At 39.5% G+C, this 19,086-nt stretch overlaps 1 protein-coding gene across 1 annotated transcript in view; it reads right to left on the reverse strand.

Annotated features, from left to right (window-relative positions):
* The window catches only part of LOC135715768 (protein still life, isoform SIF type 1-like), a gene marked incomplete at its 5' end in the record, with an annotated part of 66,012 nt that extends 47,210 nt beyond the window's left edge, over positions 1–18,802 (reverse strand). The window contains 8 exons of the mRNA XM_065238848.1: positions 3,094–3,310; positions 3,371–3,593; positions 3,662–3,875; positions 4,047–4,412; positions 17,563–17,709; positions 17,770–17,941; positions 18,424–18,542; positions 18,609–18,802. Coding sequence (XP_065094920.1) covers positions 3,094–3,310; positions 3,371–3,593; positions 3,662–3,875; positions 4,047–4,412; positions 17,563–17,709; positions 17,770–17,941; positions 18,424–18,542; positions 18,609–18,802 — 1,652 coding nt within the window. The remainder of the gene's footprint in view (positions 1–3,093; positions 3,311–3,370; positions 3,594–3,661; positions 3,876–4,046; positions 4,413–17,562; positions 17,710–17,769; positions 17,942–18,423; positions 18,543–18,608) is intronic.
* Between the last annotated feature and the right edge of the window lie 284 nt (positions 18,803–19,086).

The following is a 19,086-nucleotide window of genomic DNA, read 5'->3' on the forward strand; positions in this document are numbered from 1 at the left end:
GGCAGCTGGCTAGATCAGGCCAAAACATAACGTTGGTCTTGTGTTGCCGAATGAAGGGTAAAATCCGCTTTTTCAGACACTCTTTAATGTAAACCTTCGACGTCATTTTGTGAGATGTGATGAAAACCTTGGTTTTAAGGCCACAACTGCAGATTCCTTGCCAAATCATTAGTTTCCGAGCAAACTTATCAGCAAAAACAAATTTATACCTGGAAGGGACATCCTCACGACCAGTTGCCAGTTAAAATTTTCGTCCGGGGATTTGTTAATAATCCTTTGTGACATGTTTCGTCATTAATTAAAATACAGCCATCAAATTTCGTCAAAACTCGTTCGTATAGTGATCGGGCTCGCTTTTTGGCTCCTAAATTTTGTTTCAGAGAGCGATTCGGATGTTTACTGGCACAAAAAGACTTATATACTACTCTTGAAAGGATAGCGGTGCCAGTGGTGTAGTGATAAGCGTGATTACCCCTCACCCCAGCAGGCCTGGGTTCAATGTCAGAGGCATAACATCTCTAATCACGCCTTCCTTCGGATGGGAAGTAAATCCGTTGGTCCCCGGTTCATGAGTTGATGGGTCGATAGGTAGGGTCCAGGTGTGGGAGCTGCCTCCCTGGCGTCGGTAGCATTGGTGCTAAGCACGGAAAACAAGATTGACGGAAAACAAATCAAGGAAAAAAATACTCTTGAAAGGATGTTACGCACGATGGAAAAGTTGAAATCGTATTTCTGTGCCAAATCACGTATGGAGACACCTGGGTTGCTTTTCACGTACCTCAACACCTTTCTCCTCAGCTCTTTGTCCCTAGTGCCACTTTAATGATAGATGCACTGTGCTCTATCCACACTCAGAGTATCCTTGTAACGTTTGATTACAAGACTCACCGTTGACTTTAGGAATTTTAACACTTTTGCTATTTTTGAGGCAGACCACTAAGGGTTCTCTAGATGTATGTGCACAATTAATTTTTTTCTCATGTTCCTTTTTCTTTCTTTTTCTTCGCTTTTTAAGCTTATTGCATATGGCATATTAGCTTATTGCGTGCTCTCAACTTAATGTTCTAGATGCACTTCCACAGTTATTGATTGAGAGCATTCGATGCCTGTACCATTTTTGCATTGGTATAATTGTGTGGCAAGTCCAATCATACTTCTATGCCCAGGGAAGTCGAGAAATTTTCCAACCCGAAAAATTCCTAGACCGGACCGGGAATTGAACCCAGCCACCTCCAGCATGGTCTTGCTTTGTAGCTGCGCCTTTACCGATTGAGCTAAGGGAGGCCCCCTCATGTTCCATGATCCGTAATTTCGGGATGCGTCGATCAATCGAGAAAAACTTTTCACCAATTTCTTCGTCAATGAAACATCAACAAATGCCTGTCAAACGTTTTTTGTTCCAACCACCAAGGGCGCAGTGGTGTATTAAACCGTGCGTCCAGATTTACTTTGAATCGAGCTTTACAAGTTGAAAGTTGAATAATATGTGCATAGAAGTGACATTAGCGTTTATTGGCTGTTGTTATTCAGTGAAACTAAAAAATTGAATAATGGTTGTGATAAAGTTGAGTAAGTGTTCTCCATTTTGCAAGCTTCTGCTTTTAACTGTATCTGCAGCTTTTTTCAGCTACTTTACAGCAACACAGCTGGAAAAGTCAGCTTATAAAGCTGAAATTGTTAGTTGGGTTATCCGCAAATGTTACTGTGGGGTATAAAACCGGATTTCCCGGAACCGATGCCAATGTGCCCATATGTCATCAGATACACTACAAACTGATTTCATTGATCATAGCTTGTCATTTTGGCATAATATGATATCATAACCTGAAATTATATTTCAACAAACCGTTCGCGTTCCGGAACCGATGCCAAACTGGCCAAAATCATCTCAAATCATCTTCATTCACTTGATTCTACCTATTTGACATGATTTGACATGCCACCAGGTACTTTTGCCTGAGATATTACATTATGGAAATATCTAAATTCAGTATTACTAATCATATTTCATCTATCTGATATCATTTGCTGCACCAAACATCCAATTCGCGTGAAAATTTAAAACATTTGGTCAAACTGGTTAAAAAAGTACAAACAAAAAAACACAGACATATTTACATCTCCCAAGAACAAGGAGTGTTCTAAGGGGGTGGTACCTACTACAAAAGTTAGTTCAACTATTCCTCTTGAATAAAAATTCAAGTTTATGAAAATCGGATGAGGCATTGCTGAGAACGAGTTAGTTGAACAAAAATTCGTTCGTCCTGATACTTCACAGGTTAATCTAATGCCAATCATCGACGAGTATCAATTGCCAATGAGTGACTTATCATTGCTGACGGTAAACGAGTGCCACACATAGAACTTATCGAACCTATCAGCAAATGGGCCGAGACCAATAGATTTACTTCCGTTTCAAAGGAATATTTTATTTCGAGAAGCACAGCACAGTATTCCCTCCATATATAAGCGGTGGGTGGAACCGTCCACCCATCGCTATTTCTCGGCTGACCTTTAACTAATTGAGCTGATTTTCTGTAGATAACTAGTTTCTGGTTGACACTAATCACATACAAAATATCAACGTAATTGGTTGAAGGAAAACCAAGAAATAGCGGTGGGTGGACGGTATCACCCTCCATGTATGCGGTATGGAGGGATTGCTGTAGTTCAATTGAATTCTCTAGAACTACCAGTGTTCCTCTCGTCAGTCGAGTTCACTCGTAACTTATCTTGTTCTTTTCATTGGTAATTTATCACGCAAATCTTCATCTTCTTTGCATATCAAGCTAATTGCTTATCGCATATTAGCTTATTGCGTTCTAGATGCACTTCCACAGTTATTGATTGGGAGCTTTCGATGCATGTATCATGTTTTGCATTAGTATAATTGTACAATCATGCTCTATTGTCCAGGGAAGTCAAGAAATTTTCCAACGCGAAAAATTCCTAGATCGGACCAGGAATCGAACCATACCATATTCAGCATGGTCTAGTAGCTGCGCCTTTATTGAGGCCCCAAATTTTCAGTACAACTTTCACTGAGCTAGTCACTACACAGAGCAGTCATGTTCAATCATTTAATCTACTTACTTCTTCGAATGGGATATGGGCTCCGCTGGTTGGAGCCCGGCAGGCTTTCGGCCAATTCCAGATTTTCCATGCTCTGCGACAGCAATGCCTCGAACGTGTGCAGACTGTACGATTCGGCATCCATGCCCTTGGCCAGAGTGTTACGCAGATGCATCTCGTACTCCAGCAGCAATCTAGAGGTCGGTGAACCCGGCGTGGGTGTTACGTTTGGTGGATTCTGAAACGCATGGCAAATAAATTATTAATTCAAGAACAAACACTGCAGCAACTCTAATACTTGATGGTGATGTGAATGCCGGCCGCCACCTTGCCGTCCGTACGGTGGTTGATCTTGATCGGAATTACCATTGCTCGAGCTGGGCGTTGTTGCGTAGCACTGGTTATCGAACATGACGTTATCCGATGGGGGTGAACCTTCGGCGCAGCTACGCTCTCGCTCCAGTTCCAGATATAGTCCACGAGACCCGTGCTGGTGACCTCTGCCAATTTCGTGAGACGATCTGGAAGAATGACACCCCAATTGCAATCCAATTCCGTGTCAAGCAATTGAATTGAAAATAAAAATTACCTTGATCCGGAAAAGCGGGAAGTTTGACTAGCGTTACGTGAGATGGTGCCGTTATTGTTTAACATATGTGCATTGTGAATAGCGTGTTGATGCGTGTGTGGTGTGTTGGTTGCAGAGTTATAGTAATTGTAACGTCGACGTCCCATTTCCGGCGATGTCACGGGGCTTTCCGCACTCGGCATCGGTTTCAGCATGCGCTTCATTGTTGATGTATCTGCAAAATAGTAGAATGCAAAGTCGTCCGTCACTCAGTTCAAATCGAAATGACATCCAAATGGCCGCAATATGCCTGTCCCGATCACAAACATAATAAACAGGTCGGGTATGATGGACAGGTGTTCCCCCTTTTAAACAACAACAACTACCCACTAACCGAAATCCTTACCGACATTCATATCCTCGGTGCTCTTGGACTTATTCCTCCTGGCGGCCTGGTTGTTGTTGATGATGTTGTGATGCATGTCGTGTTGTTCGCGTGACATGTCATCGCTGAAGTCCTTCGTCCGTGTTCCCGTTCCCGTTGAAGTCGTCTTGGTGGAACGTTCCGTCTGTTGCAGTGTTCCGCCGGCTTGGGTTCCCTCGGATTTGGAGGTTTCCTCGCCGGCTCGTTGGCCGGTGCCCATGTTGGAGTTGGCTTCATCCTGGCCGATTTGCGATCCAACGTGGTTCTGCGTCACCGTCGACGATGTCCCGGTGCCAACGTTGGTCATCGTGTTGGTTTCCTGTGATTTCGTTTGCCGGTTACCGGTATCTGGAAAATGGAAGCATAATTGAATGATTTTGATGCAGTTGTTTTTTTTTTCATCGCAAGTAACCGATTCTAATTGACAGGTCCCGTTATTCATGCCCTTCGAAGAGTTAGAGCACCCTGCAAAGGTGCAACCTTTGTCAGACAAAATTGGATTTCTTAGCAACAAAATCAAGGAATGACACCGATATTGACCATGCATCAGGACCCTAGTATCAATTACTTCAAACTAGGGAACAACAATTAGAAGATTAGGAATCACTTCTTTCTAATTTTATTGGTTTTGTGATGTTTGATATCACCAATAAAATATGCCATCACAATCATTTTCCTTCTGCTGGTTAGTTTTCCCACACGAATTTATGTGGTCTGGATTTTTGTTTTTCGATATTGAAGAAATTTAATATATCCACTGAATTTTCGAAAAATAGGATTTGGCAGTTTGGTATACAATCCAAATGTAACATATTATAGTATATTTCCATTTTATAAACCAGTGCAGTGCATTTGAGTTTAACTGTTTGTAGGATTTTGGGTACATGAACAAAATATGCAATCACATTATTTGTCCTTATTTTATGAGCTAATCATAGATTAGATTAGACATCAATTAGATTTATTTATTGAAGAGACTTTCAAACAAAGCACTACATTTGACTGACTGATAGTTTACTTCGGATAAGAATTTCTATGGTAGTTTCTTCTTCTTCTTTTCCTGACATCAGACGGAATAATTAGTGGCACTTTAAGTCCAATGTGGAAAAGCTTTATTTATCCTTCTATTAATTGCTGATTCCTCTCTTTTTCAGACCAGCAAATGCTCTTTGCAAGTGTTAAGAAATAATTTTCCGAAATTCAGCGTCCATTCGGCCTAATGATCATTCGACCAAATGACAATTCAGTTCAATTACCATTCGGCCTCATGAGAATTCAGCAGAAGGTCCAGATTTATTTTGTAGGAAAAAAGTATCCAAAGATACTTTAACTAATCATGTTTTTATTATTTCATGTGTGCAGTTAAGATTTACATAGCTGGAGATATTTAAAGTCAAATATCATTTAAGTGGACATTTTATACGATAGATGATGAGATGAAAGTATAGAGTTTATGGTTCCGTGTGAAAATTGTAAAAGAAAGTAGAAAGCGAGCATAGGACAATTTTGAGGAAGGTACGAATCGGGTTGATCATCCCCTTTACCAAACTCATCAGTTGAGGAATGGTGAGGGATTTTCCAAAAAAAAAAAAATAATAACTTCCCCTTTCCCTTAATCAAACCTTTCAAACTCACATGAGGTTAGCTACTCTCGCCCAGTGAGTTTGGGTAGTCTTCACTTTGAGTAACAACAGAGTTGCACCACAGTTCTCATAATTTGACAAAAGAAACATTCAGCAAGTTCTGCGACTTTTAAGGAAATTCTGCGAACTATAGAGAAGTTAAGCGAACTTCAAGGAACTGCAGTGAACTTTAGGGAATTTTTTCAGACTTAAATGACGTTCTGCAAACTTCAGTGCAGTTTTATGAACTTCAGTAAAGATTTTACTGTAGAAAGGTATTGCAAACCTCAGGGACATTTTGCAAATATCTGGAAAGTTGCTGCAGAAAATCTCTACGGACTTCGATGAAGTGCTGCGTCCTCCAGGGAACTTATGCAAACTTCGGAGAAGTTCTGCAGACTTTATAGAGGTTCAGATAATTTTAGGGGTTCAGATAACTTTTGGGACGTTCTTCATTTTATGGGCAAGTTCTTTCAACTAAACGAAATTCTTACCTTCAGTAAAGTTCTGCAAACGTTAGGGGTGTTCTACGAACTTCAGGATATTTTTGTGAGTTTCATGGAAATTCTGCGAGCTTTAGAGCATTCGTAAGTTCTACAAATTTGTAACCATTTGTTACAAGATTTGTATGATTTTTAATTTGAGCATAATTGTTTAATGTATTGTCACGTTTTTACGAGTTATTTGGTGTTGGTTAGTAGGATTATTAAAAGATTATGTATTAAAATATTGTAGTAGGGAATTTTTCAAACTTTAAATTGTATAACAGTAAAGTGGAGATAGGTTACAGTACAGAGGGTGCAACTACTACAAGGAGATGCAGGCGGGAAAATGGAGAAAGGATTTTTTTTTTGATTGGGATATAGGATGGAGGGATGGAAAAGCGAAGGGACAGAGGTCAGATAGCGTACGAACGACGTGCCATTCCTCATAGTTATCCAGGCGTTCACGTGTGAAAGGTGATGAAAAGTTAAAGTACTTGAAATAGCCAGTAGTGAGTGGTAATATTCGAGTGTGACAATTTGCTGCACCACAGCTCAATTCAGGTAAATAGTTCTCTGCCCGAACTATAGCTAACGGCTGAACTAACGTCCATTCGATACCCTCGCAGGACCTTTTGTATTATCGTTTGGTACACGCCGCCATTTTGTCCGTTGACAAGATCAACCGACGCGCACGTGATCCGGCTTAGCAGTCTCTAGGGGCAACTAGGTCTAGAAGCAAAGGAACTAGCCTTCCTCAAGCCAGACCAAAAATAATCGGCTAGAAGGAATTTGTCTCGGGAACCCTCCCTAACCGCCAAGGAGACGTTCCCCTCTCGGCAGAGTCACTCCGGCCTTGCCTGGGCTATGCCGATGTGAGTCTATGAGGGAATACGCATGGGAGGACTTATAGTGGTTTCACGCGCCAACGAATCTGCTTCCTCACACCACCACTTAGCCAACTTTGACCACGATCGCCACACCGAATTTAGCAGAACTCGTAGCACAGTGAGTCCAGCGAGCGCTCGCCCAACGTCGTCGAATCCGTCCATATTCATCATCAGCAGTACCGGTACGTTTTTCAATAATAAACCATCCACTTTACACCCACACACACAATAGTAGTAGTATAAACCAACCCTCTCAAACAATAGTTGTCCTCAATAAAATGTTTCCATCTTGAACCACAGTTGCATTTTTTCCATAACGTTAATCAGGTGACAGTATTCTGCACGTTTGGTCGCGTAGCCCCTTCGATTGCCCAGTAGTAAGCCAACCTTGAGACCCAGATCGAGAGGTCTCTTGTTATTGAGAACTTACCGGGAACAGACACTAGTTACAAATTCCACGAAAGCTCTATGAAAATCAGCGAAGATCTCCGAACTCTAGGAAAATATTATGAATTTCGGGGACGTGCGGTTAGCGGCGTCCGTCGTTTAAGCGTATTGTTAGAACTGAATTTCACTTCCGGCACTGATATACCGTGCTGAGAACCAATGCTACCGACGCCAGGGAGGCAGCTCCCACACCTGGACCCTACCTATCGACCCATCAACTCATGAACCGGGGACCAACGGCTTTACTTCCCTTCCGAAGGAAGTCGTGATCAGAGATGTTATGCCTCAGAACATCCCGGCGACGCCGACTGGGATTGAACCCAGGCCTGCTGGAGTGAGAGGAAATCACGCTTACCACTACACCACCGGCGCCGCTGCTGATATTTGTAGTTAGCATAATATCAGGCGTATGGTTTTGCTAAACTATCCATATGCATGCCATTTGGAAAAAGTTGAAAATCTTACTTCTATCTCAATAAAGATCAATAAAGATCAGTACTCGATATCCTGGCGTATATAAGAAGCATTTGCGGTAGAATTTTACATATCAGTGGTCCCTTTACGATGTCAAAGTCGTTTGCGCACTGACATTGAGGTGAACGATAGTAATATTAAAACTGTATAAACTGATACTGACATTAGGTGGCTAGTGAAATACAGCATTTTGTGAGTATTGATATTAATTATTTTTCATTGATATTGATTGTGAGTGCTGCGCCAGCCGGAGGAAAATTTCCCTACTGGTCTACTCGGTGTTGTGTGTTGTTCGTTGTCTAGTGTTTAAGAGTTCAGTCTTTACAACCTCTTGTTGAAGACGGTGCTACTTGTCTTTTTGTTCAGGAAATTCTAGCAAACTCCAGAAAAAAAAAAAACAAATAAGTTCAACAACCACCAGAGAGAAGCTCATTGAACTTCAGGGAAGTTCTACAAGCTTCAAGAAAATTCTGCAAACTTTAAAGACGTGCTTAAAATTTCAGAGAAGTTCTTAAAAATTTAAGAAATGTGCTGTAAACTACAAGGAAATGTCAATCTTTAGAGAAGTTGAAACAACATCAGGAAAATTCTGCGAACTCCAGGGACGTTTTGCGAGCTTCAGTAAAGTACATAATTCTTCTGGTAAGTTCTGAGAATTCTCACGATATTTTCTAAGCATGAATTCAGCTCTGCTAACTTGAGGAAAGTTCATCAAACGGCACGAAAGTTCTGAACACTTTAAGGATATTCTGTGTACCTCAGGTAAAATGTAAAAACATTAGGAAAGAACTGTGAACTTTAAGGAATATCTGCAAATTTCAATAAAAATTTTGGTCAAATTCAGAGAAATTTTGCGATCTTCAAACAAGTTCAAAGAACATCAGGATAGTTTGAAGATCTTCATAGAAGTTCTACGAAATCCAAGAAAAAAAAATGAAACATGCCGTCGGTGGAATAACTCCCACTCCATGTCGAATAAAACAGGTAGGGTCGATCGCTATTTCTTCGTAATCGTCACTTTGTAGCGTTTCGTTAGTTCACAAGCTACAACAAAAAACCTATTAGAGCCTAATGTGTGAATATTTACACTCATTGTTCTCAAAACAAAAGAAGCGCTCCTAGCGAACTCACTTTTTCTATCTTCATTCGTAGGACGAAGAAAATCCAATGGCGTTTCAATGCGCTTGGATGGAATTGAAACTCGTAGAACGAATTTGGAATCAAGAAGCAGTGTTAGATTTTTAACAATACATCAACAATGTGTGGATCTTTATAAAATTCAACGGTAATTATGGAAAGGGGGATACATTTAGTAGTCATGTTTGATAGAAACATTTCATTTGTTAAAATCCATTCAAGAAAGAGAGGTAAAGCGTGGGTTGTGCTTAGTAGGACGGAAATTAGATCAAAAAACCCTATGAAAGTAGATATTTGTTGCGATATCTCATTCTAATTTACGCCACCCTTTATGTAATGTGATGAGGACATCGTAAAAATGAAAGAGCAGGTGGGTGCACACATGAGAGTTTGTCACCTAAAAACAATTACCTGAGTACGGCTCTGATTCGGGGTAATGGCATTCTGGTAAGCGGGCCATTCGGAGTAAAGTCTTTCGGGGTAATGGACCATTCAAGGTAATGGAATTTGGGGCAATGTCCTAAAGTGCGAATGATAATGCATATGCCCTATTGTACGATGGTTGTATGACGACTAGATTTGACTAAATAACAGCAAAAAACGGTTTCGCTTCTACTTTCGACGGATTCGGTTACATATTTGAGCTCTCTCAAGAATATGAGGCACGTTTCCTTGTTAATGTGCAGTATTACCCTACATTTTAAGGAAAGCTCAAAACAAAACATTTTTTTTAGCTGAAATGTAGGGTTTTTGATCTTCTTGTCTTCCTACTAAGCATACCCCTTGAATTTTGGATGGGAATTGATTTTTTTTTTAATGAAGCACTTACTTAAACAAACGCTCAACCCAGGATCCATGAGGGATTATTAAGAAAACTTGATTTGCAAGCAAGGCTACTGATACTCGCATCGTACGACTCAAAAGCGCTTACCGTCTCCAAACGTGTTTGGAATAACGAAAGCAAATCAAACATTCCTGAACGAACCGAACGATGCCATTAACGTGAGCCTTCGTGAGTGACGTGTGTGCGAAGAGTATTCGTGCTGTCTTCCATTAACTCTCGCTCCATTCTCATCGTTCTTTACGAACTGGTGTGATCGGATAAGAGTGCAGGCCTCAATAAACGTTCACGGTGAGTCAGTTTAATACTCGCGGCGAGTGCTACGAGGTGCCGATATGAGCAAAACGAATCATCGAAATTTAAAAAGGAAGATAAGTGGACACCACTATGGTGATGTGCTCCTGGGTACGTTGCAAATAGTAACGAAGCACAACCTTCCCATGAGGTATCCAGAATGGAAAGGTGCCAATTTTGCTTTTGGACTTTGGAAAGTGGTCTGAAAATCTCCCGGAATACTCTGCCTCCGTTAATCCACAGATGCGCTCAAATAATGCTTCAAATTGTGTCTGCAAAATTTTGGCAGAAGGTAATTTAAAGTAGATGAAGTTTTTGAGTAATTACCAAAAAAAAACTAATGGCCAAACACCAAATTACAAAAAAAAAACTAATGGCCAAACACGCAAAAACACCACCTCCGAAATTTTCACCATTGTAAGGTAAGAAGTTTTCTTCCATGACAAAAATCATTTCTATACAGACCTGGAAAAAGAGCCTATCTGCTTTGATCGATTCTCTTCATCGACTTTTTCTTATGATAACCACGGCTATGCAAACAGTTTTAGTGCTATTTTTGCCACATAGTATGATAGAGGAGGTTTCTATCTATCGTCCAAATCGTCAAATACAACAGGGAATGTTGTTGCAGCTGAGCTATTAACGAAAAAGATAGTCTTTAAAGAGAATCGATCAAAGCAGATAGGCCCTTTTTCCAGCTCTGTATAGATTTGACAAATTTTCATGACCCTGACTATGGATTTTCCTTTTTTATGGATTGCTGGGATAATTTCTGTATTATTTTTACATAACATTCATTCTACGATTATTGGATAATGAGTGTTATGAATTTTCAATATACCGGATGTCCGGAAACTTCAACTAAAACTTTCTGGAAAATTAACCACCCCGAATTTTTTGAATTTTAATTTTGTACACAAAATTATTAATTCTATCTGTTAGCAAATTTTCAGAGACATTTCAGCCCAGATACCACAGATTCCCACATGTTCCTATTGGTGGTGAGTCGACTAGGTTAATTCCCAAAGCTGTTTTTTTGTTTTAAATTTTTTCCAACTAATACACCGTGTAGCAATACAGTGCAGTGCCTTCCCGTTTTTAGCTACACCTCATCAGCTAATTTTTTCCTCATGTTTGTGCTGGTACTTTCTGGACAATTTATCATAAAATACCAAGTAGAAAGCATCCACAAACAATGGTGTAGTGAAATCAGAATAAGAATTTAATATAAGATTTATTTTCTAAAAAGTAAAAAAGTCGAAAATGCGTTACCAAAAACTGGAAGATACTGTATTGTACATCCATCACGAAAGCTAATCAAGCTAATAGATTTTGTTTTATCGACAAATAGAAGCTATGAAAAGAACCCACTTTATATTTTAGAATACACTTTGAAACCCATACTCTTTTTCAGTGGTCTTATTGCACAGAAAAAGATTTGGAATTACGGCTAAAATTAAAATGATTTACCGATAAGTTTGATGCGTGCAGAGGCTGACAAATACTGTAACCGGTATATGTGACTTCGCAGATCATAACTTCTGTCTAATAGCCACAGTTTTGCAGAAATCGCTATAGTGAGTTCGTTGAAAGATCTTTTCTACACATCCGACCACATGCGATTATGCTTACTTCTTTTCTTAATTAAACGCATCAAAATGTGTTTCACATACTGCCTTTAGATTGCTTAAAATCGAATAGATCTTCGTTTTATATTCAGTGGCGCTACCGACTGTTTAGTGTCACGCGGTTACCAATTTAGGCAATAAGCCAACGCCTTTCATTCAATACTACATATTGCAACCGCATATTTAATTGTGCCAAACGCGTTATAGATGTTGGTCAACGGCACACAATGTTTTGAATCCGGATCTGTAGGAGCAAAGGCTAATGACGTATTTTTCCTAACTCAAACATATGTTCTCGCGCATACACAGCGCATGCTCTGTACCCACAGTAGTGCGATTGCTGAATGATAAAAAAAATTTACTCCTGCGCAGCGTCAAGCTACAACTCAAGCTTCCAGCTCAGTACATTGCATCGCCGTGAACGCTCGTGGCGAGTGGAATCTTGCATTATTTGTGAAGATTACTCAGAAACGAATGGCAATCGAATTGAATGGACCCCGCTATACTCGCCCAGTAACGAACAAGCGGATGAGTGACGATTGTTGTTTTGCCTAAAGCCATAACTCAGCGAACGATGAGAGAATGTAAAAGAAGCGCAAAACCGAATTATTTAACATCATTCGTAGGAGATATATTCTTGTGCACGAGAAGAGAGCCGCTCTACTGCATCACTACTTCAGCAACAGTGAGAGGAATATATAGCGAATTTTGGTTTGCTGTGAGGATCAGCCACCTTAATTGCAAGGAGCGCTTCTTTTATTTTTGGATATTGGATTGGGTGGAAGGATATGATTTGAGCCTGAAATTGAAACTTTAGACTAAAACTCTCTTCTACAATGTTGTTCCTTATAGTTAGACCCTAATTTTAATGACAATAGATTCTAGGGTGCTTCTTATCATCATTAAAATTAAAAAAATCAAACTTTTTTGTTTGAAGAAATTTAGGTATACATTTATCGGCAACGTTATAGCTGAGCTAATTTTAATTGACCAATTGAGAGCTATTTTATTGAATTGTTGTTGAACAGTTGTTTTGCTCTAGTTTTTTTATTACAAATTTCTCAGCAAAAATGTCTTCAAATAACTTTTAGATCTTTAGAAGGCACAATTTTTTGCTGCACAATGCTTTTCAATATCTTTCGCCGCCAAAAACTTTTTTTTTGTTGCCCGAACCAGAGATATTAACATTTGAAAAGGGCATATTTTTAGTAGAAGCACATCATTCACTCTTGATCGGTGAAAGATATTGACAAGCTTTGTGCAGCAAAAATTTGCATCTTCTAAAGATCTAAAAGTTATTTGCAGACATCTCTGCTGAGAAATTTGAAATAAGAAAACTAGAGCAAAACAACTGTTTATTTTAGAGACGCCCTAACTCAATTCAAGAAAATAGCTCTAAATTGATCAATTTAAGAGATAAAAAAAGTTTGTTTTTACAAATTTGCTCAAAATTAGCTCAGCTATAACTTTGCCGATAAATGTATACCTAAATTACTTCAAACAAAAAATTTAGATTTTTTGTTTTAATGATAATAAGAACTACACTAGAATTCATTGCCAGAAAAATGAGGGCGTAACTATGAGGAACAATTTTAAAGAAGATACTTTTAGTCTAAAGTTTCAATTTCAGGCTCCACCTAAATCTGATCAAAATAAATGGATCAAACTTATTAATTTGCTGGTCAAAATTTCAAAAAGTTGCTAAATTTTTACATAAACTGGGGTCTGGATTTGGAAAAAATTAGCATTAGCATTAACATTCGCATCGAACAAGTTGCACAATATCGTATGTGGTACGAATTCACAACTATTAAGAGCAAGACGGATATCTGTAACTGGACAGATAGTAAGTAGGAAATTATTACTATCTCCCAGATAAAGACATATCCCGCTCCAACAGTTAAGGATTGTCCTGGCCACGTCCTTACAACTGGTAGGGATAGGAAAGGTATGTTAGTCCAACATTTACTTAAGAGAGATCTGGATTTGGATTTACTTAAGAGGGGTCTGGATTTGGAAATATGTACTAAAATTCGTTTAAATTTGAATCGAAAGAGCAGGGTTGGGACCCACCCTAATAAACATGTGTTTTCATTTCCCGGTCATTTCGGACTACCCATGAATTACCAAAAGAGCCACCAACTATGCAAATCATTAACTTCACTAATGGAGTAATACAAACATAATTAGTTAAAGCAAAAAAATTTAATATTTTGTCCCACAAGATTTGCATGAATACTTCCAAATCCTTTTCCTGACTTCAATTGGAAGATATGTCCATCGTCCTCTGGAATTTTCTTCCAATTTCTCATAGAATCTTCTTCTAAATTTCCCTAGAAAATTTTTCCATTTTTTCTCGGAAATTACTTCTAATGTTCTCCGGAAGTTTCTATAAATCATCTCATGAAATATCTGAAGTGGAAATTGATTCTTATTGCACACAGAAATGCCTTCGGACTTGCCCTGAAAGACTCTTCTGACTTCTACTGGAACTCTTTCCGACTTTCCCATAAGCCATTGTGACTTCCCATGCAATGGGCCTCCAACTTCTGCGACAAATTTTTGTTTTTCAGTGTTCACCCGGAAAATCCATTCTATTTTTGCTGGAAGGTTCTAGTCTAGCTTCCTCCAGAATGTTCTGTTATCTTGCCCGGGAAGTTTCTACCGGAATGAACATCCACTCCAGCTTGATCTGATTTCCCACAGAAGTTTTAACCGACTTTGTTTGGAGACTTCTTCTGACTTCGTACGAAAGCTTCTTCCAACTTCCTTCGGAAGTGTCTTCCGACTTCCCTGGATTTCTACTTTTTCTTATTCATCTTCTTTGCATTTCAAGTTTATTGCTTATTGTTTATTATCTTATGGTGTGCTCTCAAATTAGTGTTCTAGGTGCGCTTCCACAGTTATTAATTGAGAGCTTTTGATGCCTGTACCATTTTTCCATTAGTATAATTAAGTGGCAAGTACAAACATACTCTACGCCCAGGGAAGTCACGACATTTTCCAATCCGAAGAATTTCCTAGACCGCACCGGGAATCAAACCAAGTCACCTCCAGCATGGTCTTGCTTTGTAGTTGTGCCTATACTGACTAAGGTAAGGAAGATCCCGTTTGATTTCCCTATTTTCTTCGGAAGTTTCATCTTATTTCCTCCGGAAGAGTCTTCGGCCTTCTCGTTGAAGTGTTGTCTGACCTCCCGCTAAAGTTCTTCTAGCTTCTCCTGGAACTGTCCTCTAATTACCACGCGAAGTTTTTCCAAGACCCTGGGAAATTGCTTGAGACTTTTCCCGGAAGATTCTTTCAACATCCCCTGTTTCTACCTACTCCTCTAGTTAGGTTCTTCTAAAGGGTGTCCCACATCAAATCACGGAAAAAACGCTGTAGAAAATTATCTAGTTGACAGATCCTTTTCAAACTTTCAGACAATAAAATATTACCCATTAGAAAGCTTTTGGCATATTTATTTCATTCAACTTCAATACCATAACCGTACACTCGCACCACCTTACGTTTAACTCGACTCCACTTCTGTACAACATCTGGCTACATCTTTTTCTGTACGGAAACCCACTTTTTCTTCATGTCTTCCTCAGATTTGACCACCTTGGGATGCTTCCGTAGTGCCTGATTCATAATAGCCCAGTATTGTTCGATCATCCATGATAAGACAATGAGGCTTTGTCAGCATCTGGGTGTACAGTTTCCGGGCCCGTGACTTTCCCACCGTATTATGCCGCTCGTCACGATTTGGAGCACTTTGATTTCTGCACTTTGTACGTATGCAGTCCCTCCCGGTCCTTGGATCTCTGAACGAAAGACTTGGAGAGAGATTCAACTTTTTGGCCACATCCCTGACCGAAGCATTGGGATTAAACGCTTAAACGCTTTCACGACACGCTTGTGATCCTGATCACTAATAGAACATCCATTCTGACCGCATTTCTCTTTCCGTTCGATGCTCAGAGTTGCGTAGTAACGTTAAATCACACGACTCATCGTTGACTGCACGATTCCGAGTTGTTTTCCGATGTCCCGATGAGAGAGTTGAGGATTTTCCAGGTGCTTGTGCAAAATCAATTCGCGACTTTGATTTTTGGGTGACGCCATTTTATCCAACTTTCGAAAAACTGACAGTGATAAAATACAATGTAAACAATACACTCTAAACTACTTCTACCCTGATTTTTAAGAGGAAATAGCCAATGGGTAATTTTCAACAGCGTTTTTGCAATTTGATGTGGGACACCCTTTAATTTTCCCAAGTAAAACAAATAAGTAAATTTCCCGGATGCTGTGGTGTATTGCATGTGTATGTTCAGGATGGCTTTCTTTTCCCGGGAAATCGAACCAATTTCTCGGGAAACGTGATATTTTGAATCCAGCCTTATATTTGAATAGGGTCTATAGAATGCTATGTTAATCTTCAGAAAATTGTTACTCGAAAACTGTTCGTCCAGTGCATATCTTAATGCAGTTTATATATAAATTAATACTTTAAAATCAATTTTCTCAGAACGGAACACAGCGAATTATATTCTAATGATGATTCCAAACCGCTTCATCTCGATCAAGGTGTGACTTAGCAAATTTTTTTGCAAGTGCTGTTTTATTGTAAATTTGGTGTTCTTTAATTTTAAGTCTGAAAAAATTGGACCTAGTTTAAGATATTTTTCCAGAAATTTAAATATTATAACTTTTTTATCCATCATTTTTCCATCTTAACCCACAATGCAGTAGATGGCAATGGTTAAACCCTAAAGATATAAAAAAAAAAATACCAAAATTCAGATTTGAAGAAAATAATTTTTAAGTTTTAATTTAAAATTAAAAAAAAATATGTGCATTTTTTGGGTGCGCATTTGTTCCTTAAAGTTTCTCAGCCATTACCTATAGTTTCCTGAAGATTAGCTTAGCATTATCTATAGGCCATTTTCAAAAATTAGGGTGGATTCGAAATGGTGATCTGAAGATACAAAATTGCATTTTTGGTCATAAGGAACGTTTCTAAAAAATTTCAGCCAAATTACAAAATTCCAAAATCAGTCGGTACTGAACTAAAACATGAAGGTCTTCAGGACATTGTTCAAGACTTCATTAAGCCATAAAAACTTCAAGCTCTTTACTCCAGAATAGTTTGGAAGAATTAAATTTCTAATTGATACCATTCCATGCTGTGCATGTTGCTAAGAGGCTCTCTTGAATGTCACGTACTCAAAAGATTTTCAGGATAATTTAAAGACTTCATTAAGCCTGTAGAACTCCAAGACCTTAACTCCAGAATAGCTTAGGGAGTGTTAAATACCTTATAGATACCAATCCATAATGTGTATGTTAAGCAATAAATTCTTCATTTTTCAATATCATCACTATGCCCCTTTTTTCTCGAGGTTCTACAAAGTTCAAGTAGTAAAATACGTCACTTTTATAACGTGATCCATTAATAACGTGATTCATTGATTTCGGTTTCTTGCTCAATCGACTTTTTGCTATGTAGAGCCGACATAGGGCTCATGTATTATAATATAATGTTTTATATTAGCCGCATATCGGTCAGTTTCAAAGCCGCATGGTAAATCCGAGGGATTGTTGGTTACCTGGGAATAGCTTCGTTCTTCTTCCGTTACATGTACTTCTCGACATAAATTTACAATAATGACATAGATAACTTCCTCTAACCACCTACCTTGAGTACTAATGGCGGTTCCCTGAGTAGTGTTTGCTCCGACATTGTCGTACAGTGAAGTGCTAGACGTAGCCGTGGCAATCTTCTCACTCCTGAGCGTTTCCGTTTCAGTGGCACGATTGGTAGCCCGGGGCAGCGTCGATGATGCTACAAGAGAAACGATGTATCAGAGTTACATCAGAAGGCACCCTTGAAAGATAGACCTACCTCGGTAGCGTGGATCCTGAGCCCGGATGCGTGCGTACTGCTCGGCGGTCATGCAGGTGCACTGCGGTTCACGGGCCCTCGACGGACTCGCCGGGGTGCTGAGTGGTTTTCTTTTCGTTTTTACCTTACCCTTCCCGGGTGGATCAAGTTTTAGTGAATAGCTTGAGGAGGCCTTTCGTGAAAATTTGAAAGAAGGCGACTGTAAAACGTCGCACTATTATTAGGGTAAATGAATGATGTTGGTTGGTTGGGACACAGAGGCGATCACGAGAGCGAAAGAAACGAGATTTTCACACGGTTTTCGCTAGAATTTTGACTGGCGGGAGGTGTTACGACATCGGAGAATCGGGATATGGATAGGAGTGATTTGGTGCGGGGCGGGGCTATGTGTGTGAGGGTTTGTTTGCTTTATGTCATGGAGTTTAGTTTTGCGATGTTGGTTAGATCGAATAATAGTGCAACATTTTATAATCATTTTTTAAATAGAATTTTGAAACTTATTTAGTGAGTAGTCTTTCATTGGAAGATAGAGGATCGTGGGGTTTGTAGGGTGCTAATCACTAGAAGGATAGTACATTTATCTCAGTAAATAAACACAGAATATTGATTAGTTTTTCCATTGGTATAGTTACTGTTTTCATTATAAATACTTACACAACATTCGCGGAACTGTTTGGCATCGATAGGAGAAGTAAAGTTGAGACCCCAGGTATCGCTGGTCATCGGATCTTTCCAGTAAACAAAGCATTCCGACGCCTGGCCGATCCGGGTGCCTAAAAAAAATAATCCAATCAGATAAGTCAATTTCTCGTTTCTTCCATCGCTAAGTTAGCAGATACCTGGTTGAATTAGTCGCACGTCGAGAATCTTGTCCACCTGACTGTTGTAGGCGGTGATGTGGAAGATGCACTCGGGTGAATCTTGGATGCAGGTGATGTTGACAGGAACTAGATCTTCGGACACTTGTTGCCATTTGACGGTCCCGGTACCGCTGGCCGAAACGTGGAATACTTCCGCCCACAACCTAAATACACTAGAAAGAGTTAGAAAGGGGAAAAGGAACAGGGGGAAGAAACGAGGGTGGTGGTTGGTTGATGAAACCATGGTGCGATCGTTAGGAATCACAACAACTTCAACAGATTACTTCCCGAAATCAGTGTCAGTTTGATGGGAAGCTCACTCACAGTAAACAACTCTTTGTCAGTGTCATCGTGTTGTCGTTGTTGTTTCGTGCACAAACATTCACACAAGCTTTTACTCTAAGCAGGGTAATAAGCAATTCCGATTGAGCACATGGTTTCGATGAGCTAGCAGTGA

The sequence above is a fragment of the Ochlerotatus camptorhynchus genome, unplaced genomic scaffold (assembly GCF_037179485.1).
Source record: "Ochlerotatus camptorhynchus isolate MF236.1 unplaced genomic scaffold, CSIRO-AGI_Acam_v1.1 ptg001005l, whole genome shotgun sequence".
Classification (NCBI taxonomy): Eukaryota; Metazoa; Arthropoda; class Insecta; order Diptera; family Culicidae; genus Ochlerotatus; species Ochlerotatus camptorhynchus.